The sequence below is a fragment of the Lynx canadensis genome, chromosome E2 (genome assembly GCF_007474595.2).
Source record: "Lynx canadensis isolate LIC74 chromosome E2, mLynCan4.pri.v2, whole genome shotgun sequence".
NCBI classification, from domain to species: domain Eukaryota; kingdom Metazoa; phylum Chordata; class Mammalia; order Carnivora; family Felidae; genus Lynx; species Lynx canadensis.
In genome coordinates this window covers 28,930,162-28,942,452 of record NC_044317.1, presented here as the reverse complement: position 1 = coordinate 28,942,452, position 12,291 = coordinate 28,930,162, and the positions used below count along the sequence as shown (strand labels likewise).

The following is a 12,291-nucleotide window of genomic DNA, read 5'->3' as shown; positions in this document are numbered from 1 at the left end:
AGCAGAGAACCCTGCCTAAACTGTCTCTCATTGGGGTGCCCTGCTCTGAAGGAGAAACTTTCGGGGCGTGGGGGGGTGGGCGGAGTTATATGACCAAAGAGGAAGAGCCAGATACCTAAAGGGGTGGGGCTAGCGCTCAGAGGGCGGAGCCAGAGCTGGGGAGTTCAGAGCCAGAGGCGAGGCCTGACGGCCTCTAGGTGACTCGCGCCTGCGCGGTGGCCCCGCAACAGCGCCGCGGGCGGGGACTCCGGTGAAGCTCCCCCTAGGAGGTCTCGACGGGTGCTCGCTCCGGCGTTTCGCGACGGTCGCTGGGTCCGGTCCGACGCCCTGCTGAGCCATGAGCAAGTGCGCGGAGGCGGCGGCGGTGGCGGCCACGGTGCCGGGCGCGGGCATGGGGCAAGCCGGGCTGCGGCCGTCCATGGTGCCCCGCCAGGCGTCCTTCTTCCCGCCGCCGGTGCCCAACCCGTTCGTGCAGCAGACACGGATGGGCGCGGCGAGTCGCCTCCAGGTGAGGGAGCCGGCGGAACAAGGGGCGAGGAGGAGGAACAAGGGGAGAGACGTGGGTCTGACGGTGAAGGCAGAGGTAGGTGAGGGGCTTGAGGCCCAGAGGAAGCAGATCGGGGGGAGGGGCGTGGATCTGACAGGGGAGGCGGAGCCAGGAGAGAGAGGTGAGGGATGTGGGTCTGAGAAAGGAGGCAGATCCAGGGGAGGGGTGTGGGTCTGAGAGGGGAGGCAGGTCTAGGGGAGGGATGTGGGTCTGAGAGGGGAAGCAGATCCAGCAGAAAGATGTGGGTCTGAGAGAGGAGGCAGATCCAGGGGAGGGATGTGGGTCTGAGAGAGGAGGCAGATCCAGGGGAGGGATGTGGGTGTGAGAGGGGAGGCAGGTCTAGGGGAGGGATGTGGGTCTGAGAGAGGAGGCAGATCCAGGGGAGGGATGTGGGTCTGAGAGAGGAGGCAGGTCCAGGGGAGGGATGTGGGTCTGAGAGAGGAGGCAGATCCAGGGGAGGGATGTGGGTCTGAGAGAGGAGGCAGATCCAGGGGAGGGATGTGGGTGTGAGAGGGGAGGCAGGTCTAGGGGAGGGATGTGGGTCTGAGAGAGGAGGCAGATCCAGGGGAGGGATGTGGGTGTGAGAGAGGAGGCAGATCCAGGGGAGGGATGTGGGTCTGAGAGGGGAGGCAGATCCAGGGGAGGGATGTGGGTCTGAGAGAGGAGGCAGTTCCAGGGGAGGGATGTGGGTCTGAGAGGGGAGGCAGGTCTAGGGGAGGGATGTGGGTCTGAGAGGGGAAGCAGATCCAGCAGAAAGATGTGGGTCTGAGAGAGGAGGCAGATCCAGGGGAGGGATGTGGGTCTGAGAGAGGAGGCAGTTCCAGGGGAAGGGTGTGGGTCAGAGAGAGGAGGCAGGTCTAGGAGAGGGATGTGGGTCTGAGAGAGGAGGCAGATCCAGGGGAGGGATGTGGGTCTGAGAGAGGAGGCAGTTCCAGGGGAGGGATGTGGGTCTGAGAGGGGAGGCAGGTCTAGGAGAGGGATGTGGGTCTGAGAGAGGAGGCAGATCCAGGGGAGGGATGTGGGTCTGAGAGAGGAGGCAGTTCCAGGGGAGGGATGTGGGTCTGAGAGAGGAGGCAGATCCAGGGGAGGGATGTGGGTGTGAGAGGGGAGGCAGGTCTAGGGGAGGGATGTGGGTCTGAGAGAGGAGGCAGATCCAGGGGAGGGATGTGGGTGTGAGAGAGGAGGCAGATCCAGGGGAGGGATGTGGGTCTGAGAGGGGAGGCAGATCCAGGGGAGGGATGTGGGTCTGAGAGAGGAGGCAGTTCCAGGGGAGGGATGTGGGTCTGAGAGGGGAAGCAGATCCAGCAGAAAGATGTGGGTCTGAGAGAGGAGGCAGATCCAGGGGAGGGATGTGGGTCTGAGAGAGGAGGCAGTTCCAGGGGAAGGGTGTGGGTCAGAGAGAGGAGGCAGGTCTAGGAGAGGGATGTGGGTCTGAGAGAGGAGGCAGATCCAGGGGAGGGATGTGGGTCTGAGAGAGGAGGCAGTTCCAGGGGAGGGATGTGGGTCTGAGAGGGGAGGCAGGTCTAGGGGAGGGATGTGGGTCTGAGAGGGGAAGCAGATCCAGCAGAAAGATGTGGGTCTGAGAGAGGAGGCAGATCCAGGGGAGGGATGTGGGTCTGAGAGAGGAGGCAGTTCCAGGGGAAGGGTGTGGGTCAGAGAGAGGAGGCAGGTCTAGGAGAGGGTTGTGGGTCTGAGAGAGGAGGCAGATCCAGGGGAGGGATGTGGGTCTGAGAGAGGAGGCAGTTCCAGGGGAAGGGTGTGGGTCAGAGAGAGGAGGCAGGTCTAGGAGAGGGATGTGGGTCTGAGAGAGGAGGCAGTTCCAGGGGAGGGATGTGGGTCTGAGAGGGGAGGCAGGTCTAGGGGAGGGATGTGGGTCTGAGAGGGGAAGCAGATCCAGCAGAAAGATGTGGGTCTGAGAGAGGAGGCAGATCCAGGGGAGGGATGTGGGTCTGAGAGAGGAGGCAGTTCCAGGGGAAGGGTGTGGGTCAGAGAGAGGAGGCAGGTCTAGGAGAGGGATGTGGGTCTGAGAGAGGAGGCAGTTCCAGGGGAGGGATGTGGGTCTGAGAGGGGAGGCAGGTCTAGGGGAGGGATGTGGGTCTGAGAGGGGAAGCAGATCCAGCAGAAAGATGTGGGTCTGAGAGAGGAGGCAGATCCAGGGGAGGGATGTGGGTCTGAGAGGGGAGGCAGATCCAGGGGAGGGCCCTTGATATGACAGGGGCAGTTGTCGGAGGGGAGTGTGGGTGTGACGGGGCGGGGGGGTTGTGAGTCTGAGAAGCAAAGGCTCTGAGGAAGAACGAGATGTGGGATCTAGGAAGTGAGGGCTTTTGAAGGGACCACGAGACTGGAAGGGGCGAAGGTGTAGGTGTGAGAATTGAGGACAAGTGGAGGATGGTCTGAAGGTGTGTGAGAAGAGAAAATGCAAAGAACATGTGGGTCTGAGAGGTGAGTCCTAAACAAGAGAAGACTGAGCAGGCCAGTGGCACAGGAAACATTCTGTGCTGAGAAAGGAGATGAATCTGTGACAAGAACTTCAACTCGAGTTTGTTAGTGTGGAATGGGGGGGGGGTGGTGGGCAATCTATTGGAGCGTGGGCTTGGGGAAGTCTTTTTTTTTTTGCCTTAGGGAAGGAGAGGAGGCAGTCTGGGATGTGAAGACTGAGGGAGAACGCAGAGAACCCGGGTCTGGAATTAGAACAAGGAAAGAAGTAAGGCTGGGATGATCTAGCTGAACAGGGGCATCAAGGGGAGGAAATCCAAATCTAGGAAAAGGGATAACGTGGGTCAGCTTAACGTGTTTCAAAAGTCATCACCCTGGATCATTCTTCACTCAAACACTTCTAGAGTCAACACTTCTTCAAACTTTTTTCCACTGTTAAAAATTGCTGAATACAAAAAGGAAGTTTCCTTTTCTTTCCTTTTTCTTGTAAAGCGCTGCTTTTACCATTAGCAGTTACAACTCCCTCTTTGGACTTCCTCTTTGGTAAAGTTAGCGATCAAAGAACAAGATAGAATGTGCAAGCTACATTTGTCCTGTGTGTTCTGCATGAAAAAAAAAGGGGGGGGGGGGTCATGTTTTCCTGTCCATCTCACACGTTTCTTTACTTCAAATCTGAAATAGTGCAATATTTGCATAGCCCACTTAAATGTGCTGAGACCATTGTCCTCCACAGTGGAGGCAGGTTAGAGTAATGGGCATCTGTTGAAGAAGGGTGTGAGAGAGGAAGAGGAAGATAATGTAGTAATACCTCTTTGTAAAGAAGCTAAATGTTTAAAAATTTGGCCCTAGTGTCTTTAAATGGACAGATATTCCCTTTGTATCTTAAAATTTCTGAAACACTTCTAAATACATTGACTATCCTACAGGATTAATTTTAGTCTGATTTGGTCAAATCAGTCATTCTTCAATGAAAGTATGTTTATTTGGCTTTATATTTTGGAGAGAGGGTCAAAGTGGTATATTTATATTTATATTACATCTAGAGTAAATGGTTTTGTTTGTTTATCTTTTTTATACATGACCTGTTATTGTTTGGAGAGTACTTTCAAATAACTCTATAAGGGCTGTAGTATAATGGAAAGATCACTAGTCTTAGTCAGAAAACCTGCTCAGGCCCCACCATTTATTAGTTGTATGACTTTGGCCAAGTTACTTAACCTCTCTGAACTTCACTTTCCTCATTGATTAAATTGGGATAGTCTTACATCAAAGGAGGGTTAAAATTAAGTGGGATAGTGTGTGAAAGAATCTGGACTGTTTGCTGATCTTAATATTGATAGCTATGCTATTTGTTGTCTACAAATTTTATACTCTACTCAAAATTTACTACTTCTATTGAACGGAGTTGAATATAGTCTAGGTTTTTTGTTTTGTTTTGCTTTTGTTTTTTAAATTAAAAATATAGACCAGAGATACCAGAGAGGTTTCAATGTCTTGAACAGTCTGGGCAAAGGGAAGATTTAACTAGGCTTGGTTGAAAAACAATGTTATCTATATTACCAAGTTTAAAAGGTGGATATACTTTCATTTAAGTATGACTTACTATGATCAAGTCGGACTCAACTTAACCTTGAATAATGATCAATATCTCGCTTAAGGACTGTTGTCACTTGTGTATCTCCCTGTAAGACTTAGCTTTGCCCTTCCTCTTCTCTTTCTGACAATTTAAGGGTCTGCCGCTTAGTGGCATGGAAATAAGTTGCCTGGCTTTCATTTCCTCAACAGAATATGGAATTGAAATGAGTGTTTGGTAGTAACTGTGGGGCACTTACCACACCAACAATATTTTTTGGATGTCTATTATGTACCAGGCACAACTCTAATTTCTGGAGATACAACAGTGGACAAGAGAAATGAGGACCCTGCCTATCTAAAGCTTATGTTTCACTGAAAAAGTTAAACAAATACAAAAAATATGAAATTCCATGTTTTAGTAGTCCTATGAAGAAAATCCAGAGGAGATAACCCTGAGAGTGTTGAAAGAAGGCCTCCCTCCAGAGATGATGTACCAAATGGAAATATGATGGAGAATCCTTTTAATTTGTCAAAAGGTTCCTCAAAAATGGTTTATTTACTGTTAAATACCATTATTTGTTGCAAACCTGGAAATGGCACATAAAAAAGCTGCCCAATGTTTGACAACTTAATTAAATTTTCTATTAGCTACTACTTGTGAATGTGAGTAAATTGTATGAATATACTATAACTTCATTCTAACTGTCTGTTCAGGGTCTATGCTATGGTACTTTCTTGCAGTAAAGGTTATTTCTAGGTCATTTGCAAGACTGTTTGCAAGGCTTATTTGACCTGCCTTGGAGGTCACCCAGTGCAAACAGTCTTTTCTCCACTGGTGTTTGTCAAAAACAATCAGAGGCAGTTGCTTAACATGACAGCTGCCTGAGGCAGTGAATAAAGATTGGAACAAACAATAGGCTTAACCAAAAACCTTACAAGAAAAAGCTAGGGAATGAGATGTCCTTAGGGGACTTTAAAAAGATTTGACATATTCATAGGAATCTAGAAGGGCATCCACTTATATCGGTCTGTGTGTATACCCAAGGCTATACATGTGACCTGAAAACAAGACAAAACAAAACAACAGAATACCCTAAGCTCTCACCTCTAGCTAATCTTTAGGCTTTGTACAAACAGGAAGTAAAAGCTAAGGCAGAGCTGTGAACTTCTTCTTGGCTGTGTGTTGAAGATATGCTCCAACATACACACAAGAGATTGTTTGCAAACACTGGGAAACTTATTGGTTCTAGGCATGTAAGGAAATCTTATTTAATCATTAGCTGACTACTAAGCTAATTGGTCAGAGACTTCAGTAGCCACACATGACACATGACAAAAAATACAGGCTTTATAGAATTAGTTCATAAAAGTCACTGAGCAAACAAATAACAACAACAAACAGCAACAACAATAAACCCTGGTGATGGAAGAGAATATGATTTTCAGAGTTGTCATATTACTTAAAATGGTTTTTAACAAAAACAATTGCAAGATATGCAAAGAACAATAAAGTATGTCCCATAAATAGGAAAAATAGCAGTCAATACAAACTATCCTTGAGGAAGCCCAGATATTGGACCTACTACTATCCAAGAACTTTAAATTAGATACTTTAAATATGTTCAGATAACTAAAGGAAACCACGTCTAAAGAACTAAAGGAAAATATGAGACAATGTATCACCAAATAGAGATAGAGATAGAAATTATAAAAAAGAACCAAGGGACACCTGGGTGACTCAGTTAGTTAACCATCCAACTTCGGCTCAGGTCATGATCTCGCAATCTATGAGTCGAGCCCCACATTGGGCTCTGTGCTGACAGCTCAGAACCTGGAGCATGCTTCGGATTCTGTGTCTCCTTCTCTTTCTGCACCTCCCCCACTAGCTCTCTCTCTCAAAAATAAATAAACATTAAAAAAAATTTTTTTAAAGAACCAAATAGAAATTGTGGAATTAAAAAGTACAATAGGTGACATGAAAAATTCACTAGAGGGACTCAACAGCAGACTTGAACAAACAGAAGAATCAGCAAATTTAAAGATAGAGCAATTGAGATTAACTAGTATGAGGAATATAAAGAAAAAAGGATACAGAAAAGTGAGAAGAAAAAAGATACAGAAAAGAGACCCGTAGAACACTATCACGTGTATCAACATAAGCATAATGGGAGCCACAGAAGGAGGCAAAGAATAATTGAAGAAAAAATGGCTGGAAACTTTCCAGATTCAGTGAAAAAAACATTAATTTTCACATCCAAGAAGCTTAATGACTTCCAAGCATAATAAACTCAAAGATAAACTATACCCAGACACATCATAATCAAACTGTTAAAAGCCAAAGAAGAAGAGAGAATCTTAAAAGCAGACTCATTATATACAAAGAGATCTTGAATAAGATTAATGTCTGATTGTTCATCAGGAACCATGGAGGCCAGAAGGCACTAGGATGATATACTCATAGTGTTGAAAGTAGAAGGTTGTCAACCAAGAATTATAGAGTCAGAAAAACTCTCCTTCAAAAGTAAAAGGGAAATTAAACAAAAACTGAGAGAATTTGTCCTGAGCACACATTCCCTGAAAGAGATACTACAGGGAGAACTTTGGTTGAAATAATACTGGAGAGCAACTCCAATCCAAATGAAGAAATAAAAAAAATACTGGTAAAGATAACTACATGTATAAATATAAAAGAGAATATAAAAATAATTTTTACTTGTAAATCCTTTTGTCTTCTATGTGATTTAAAAGACAACTACATAAAGCATTAGAAATATGTGTTGATAAACATATAGTATATAAAGATGTAATTTGTATGACAATATAAGCAAACAGGAGGAAGGAGGAGATAGAGATATAGAAGCACAATTTTTGTATACTATTACAATTAAGTTAGTATTAATCCAAACTAGGTTAGTGAAGATGGGAACACTTACAGCAACCACTAAGAAAATAATTTTAAATGAAGTGACAGGGAATTAAAATGGTACACTATAAAAATATCTGTTTAACATAAAAGAACTTTATGGAGAAATATAGAAATGAAAATACATAAGATATGTAGAAAGCAAATAGTAAAAGAGCAGATTAAGTCTTATCAGTAATTACATTAAGTATAAATGGATTAAACACACTAATTAAAAGGCAGAGATTGGAAGAATGGATTAAAAATATATAATCCAACTCTATGCTATCTAAAAAGACACACTTCAGATTCAAAGACCCAAATAGGCTGAAAATAAAAGGACAGAGAAAGATATACCATGCAAACAGTAACCAAGAGAAAATTGGAGGGGCAATATTAATATTAAATAAAATAGACTTTAAGACAGAAATTGTTACTAGAGATAAAGGAGGACACTTTATAATAAGAGGGTTGATTCATCTGGAAAATATAACAATTAGAGCCATATATGCACCTAACAACAGAGCCCCAAATACACAAAGCAAAACAGATTGAAGGGAGAAATAGACAATTCAACAATAGTCGTTATAGACTTCAAGTCCCTACTTTCAATAGAACAGTGAAACAGTATAAACAAGGAAAAAACTTGAACAACACATTAGCTAGCCCTAAGATATATACATGTATATATATAGACACTCCATCCAGCAGCAGCAGAAAATGCATTTTTCTCAAGTGCCCATGGAACATTCTCTAGGACAGAGAATTATAGTAGGCCATAAAACATGTTTCAGTAAGTGTAAAAGAATTACAAGAATATAATGTATGTTCTTCAACCATAATGTATCTAAATTAGAAAAAAATAACAGAGGGGCACCTGGGTGGCTCAGTCAGTTAAGTGTCCGACTTCAGCTCAGGTCATGATCTCACGGTTCGTGGGTTTGAGCCCCATATCGGACTCTGTGCTGTCAGCTCAGAGCCTGGAGCCTGCTTCAGATTCTGTGTCTCCCTCTCTCTCTCTGCCCCTCACCCACTCACACTCTGTCTGTGTCTTTCTCTCTCACAAATAAATAAACATTAAAAAAATTTTTTAAAAAAGAAAAAAATAACAGAAAAAAAAACTGGGAAATTCACAAATATGTGGAAGTTAAATTACCCCTAAAAATAAATGATTCAGAGACAAAAATCATAAAAATTAGTAAATACTTTGAGATGAATGAAAATGAAGACACTATACAAAAACATATGTGTTTAGCATCATCTTAATACCAAAATCTGGAAAAAAAAATGTTATAAGGAAAGCAAGTTACACACCAATTTCCCTCATGATCCTGATATAAGAACTCTTAAACTATTAGCAGGTCAAATATACCAATGTGTGGAAAGGATAATATATCCTGTCCATGTTTGGTTTATCCCAGGAATACAAGGTTGGTTTAACCTACAAAAATTTATATTTCAATGTAATTTATCATATTAGCCAAACATATGATAAGAAGTATATGATCATTTCAATGGATGCAGAAATTTTGATAACTCATTTGACAAAATTCAATATCCACTGATGTTTAAATAAATTTTCAGGAAAATAGAAATAAGAGGGAACTCTCTCAATGTAATAATAGGTATCTATGAAACACCTTTAGCTAGCATCATAATGGTGAAATAGTGAACCTGTTCCCCCAAAGTTTGGGAGCAAGACAAATATCTTGTTCAACACTTCTGTTCAACGTTGAAGTGGGAGTCCTAGTCAGTGCAATAAAATAGGAGGAGAAAGAAACAAAAGACATACAGATTAAAAAGGAAAGAGAAATAAGCCAGTCAGAGAAAGGCAAATACCATATGATTTCACTTATATGTGGAATCTAAGAAACAAACAAACAAAATGAGCAAAAGGGAAAAAGAGACAAACCAAGAAACAGACTCATAACCATAGAGAACAAACTGATGGTTACCAGAGGGGAAGTGAGTGGGGAGGGTGGATAAGATAGGTGATGGGGATTAAGGCTCCTGTCTTGATGAGCATCAGGTGATGTATGGAATTGTTCAATCACTATATTGCACACCTGAAACTAATGTAACACTGTATGTTCATTATATTGGAATTTTAAAATTTTAAATTTTAAAAATTAAAAATAAAAAAAGCAGAAAAGGTATAACTGTATTTATTCACAGATGTCATGTTTGTGTATGTAGAATATCCTAAAGAATCTGCAAAATGACTAGCAACCAGAATTAATATGTGAAGTTAACTAGGTTGTAGGGTATAAGCGTAAAACTTAAAATCAGTTATAGGTCTATATACTAGTAGCAAGCGATTGCCAAATAAAATTAAACGATCTTATTTATAATAGCAATAAAATAACATTAAATAATTAAGAATGTATTTAACCAAAAATATGTAAAACCAGTACACTGAAAACAACAAAACACCATTGTGAGAAATTAATGAAACTTAACATAAGTGGAGAGAGATATATCATGTTTATAAATTGGAAGAATCAATATTATTATGGTGATAATTCCTTCCAGATCAATCTATAGATTCAATAAACACTATAGATTCATTGAAATCTCAAGAGACTTTTTTGTTTGTGTGGAAACTGAAAAATTAATTCTGAAATGTATGTATGGATTAAATGCAAAGGATCTAGATTAACCCAAAAAAAGTTTGAAGAAAAACCTGCAGAACATATACTACCTGATTTCAAGACTTACCAAAAAGAGTGACAGAAGTGGAGAGGATGAGGTATTGACAGAATAGATGAATCAATCATATCAACCAATAAATGAACCATAATAGAGAGCCCACACATACGTGTTCAACTGATTTTTAACAGAGTTGCCAAGAAAGTCATTATGGAGTATCAGGTCTTTTCAACAAATAGTGTTGGAACAGCTAGATAAAGCTGTGGACAAAAACAAACCATGATCCCTACCTCACACCACACACAGAAAGTAATTTAAGATGGGTCATAGACCAAAACCATACAGCTTGTAGAAAAGAATGTAAAATATCATCATGACCTTGAGGTAAGTAAAGATTTCTTAGAAAGGACACAGAAAACTAAAACTAAAACTTGATAAATTAGTCTGCGTCAGAATTAAAATTCTTCTCATCAGAAGATAATCATTAAGAAGATGAAAAAGCAAGCCATGGAATGGAAGAAAATATTTCAATATTTTAATACATATAATGACAAAGGTCTTGTATGTGGAACATATAAAGAACTCCTCCAAATTGATAAGAGAATGACTAACAACCCAATAAACACAGGCCAAAGATTTGAACAGACACTTAACATAAAAAGTTAGAGGAATGACCAGTAAGCACATGAAGAATGTGCTCAACATCATGGTTCATCAGGGAAATGTGAATTAAAACCACATTGAGATATTATTTTACACCCCCTTGAATGCCTACAAAGACTGACAGCACCGAATATATTGGTGAGGATATGAAGCAACAGAAACTTCCATGTTTTGTCAGTGGAGACATAAAATCATACAACCCGTTTGGGAAACTGTTTGGCAGTGTCTTATAAATTTATCCATTCTGACCCAATGGCTTCACTCCTGGTGAAGTGAAAATGTATGAGTACCAGAGATTTGAGCTTTAATGTCCATGGGAGCTATATTCATAATAGCTAAAAACTTGTAATAGGCCAAATGTCCATGAGCAAATGAATGGATAAATGAATCATGATATATTCATTCAGTGGAATAATACTCTGCAATTTCAAAGCCTTTACCATGTTATGTATTGACGTTATGTCTTTTCGGTACATAATGACGACAGGTAGAATCTCAAAAATATGAAGGGAAAAGAAGCCAGACAGAAAAGAATGCATACTGTGTGATCTCTATGTGACAATCTAGGACAGGCAAGACTAGGGTAAAAAAGAGCCTGTCAGTGGTTACCGAGGGCCAGGGAGGGTATACTAACTGCTGAGTGGCACAAAGGAACTTTTTTGGGTGATTGGACTGTTTTATATCCCGGTTGTGGTGGTGTTTGCATAAGGATATATTTGAAAAACTCATGCTCTCTACACTTAAAATAGGTGCATTTTATTTTATGTACATTACGCCTTAATAAAGTTGATTTTTTAGTATTTATCGTAGTTTCGAGAAAGAGTGAGGGAGAGAGAAAATCCCAAGCAGGCTCTGTGCTGTCAGCACAGAGCCCCATGTGGGACTTGATCTCATGAACCATGCGATCATGACTTGAGCCAAAATCAAGAGTTAGACGCTTAACTGACTGAGCCACCAGGCACCCCAGAAGTTTTTTTTTTTTAATGTTCATTCGTTTTTGAGAGAGAGAGCATGAGGGGCAGAGAGGGGGTCAGAGGATCCGAAGCAGGCTCTGACAGCTGTGAACCTGATGTGGGGCTCAAACTCACAAACTGTGAGATCATTACCTGAACCAAACAAAGTCGGGTGCTCAATCAACTGAGCCACCCAGGAACCCTGAGTTTTTTTTAAAAAAGAATACCACTGGGGCACCTGGGTGGCTCAGTCGGTTAAGCGTCCAACTTCGGCTTAGGTCATGATCTCACGGTCCGTGAGTTCGAGCCCCGCGTCAGGCTCTGTGCTGACAGCTCAGAGCCTGGAGTTTGTTTCAGATTCTGTGTCTCCCTCTCTCTCTGACCGTCTCCCGTTCATGCTCTGTCTCTCTCTGTCTCAAAAATAAATAAACATTTTAAAAAAATTAAAAAGAATACTAAGACCAAATGTTGGTAAGGATGTACAAGTGACTGAAATTCCCATACATTGCCAGTAATACTTTAAAATGATACAACCACTGTGGAGAGTGGTTTGGCAATTTCTGATA

General features: G+C 42.1%; 1 protein-coding gene across 2 annotated transcripts in view; it reads left to right on the top strand.

Moving 5' to 3' along the window:
- The first annotated feature begins 217 nt into the window (after positions 1–217).
- The window catches only part of LPCAT2 (lysophosphatidylcholine acyltransferase 2), a 70,973-nt gene continuing 58,899 nt past the window's right edge, over positions 218–12,291 (top strand). Inside the window, exon 1 of one of the 2 annotated variants that reach the window (XM_030299267.1) lies at positions 218–508. In XM_030299267.1, coding sequence (XP_030155127.1) covers positions 338–508 — 171 coding nt within the window. In that variant the 5' untranslated portion in view covers positions 218–337. The remainder of the gene's footprint in view (positions 509–12,291) is intronic. The other variant, XM_030299268.1, reaches the window with a different exon arrangement.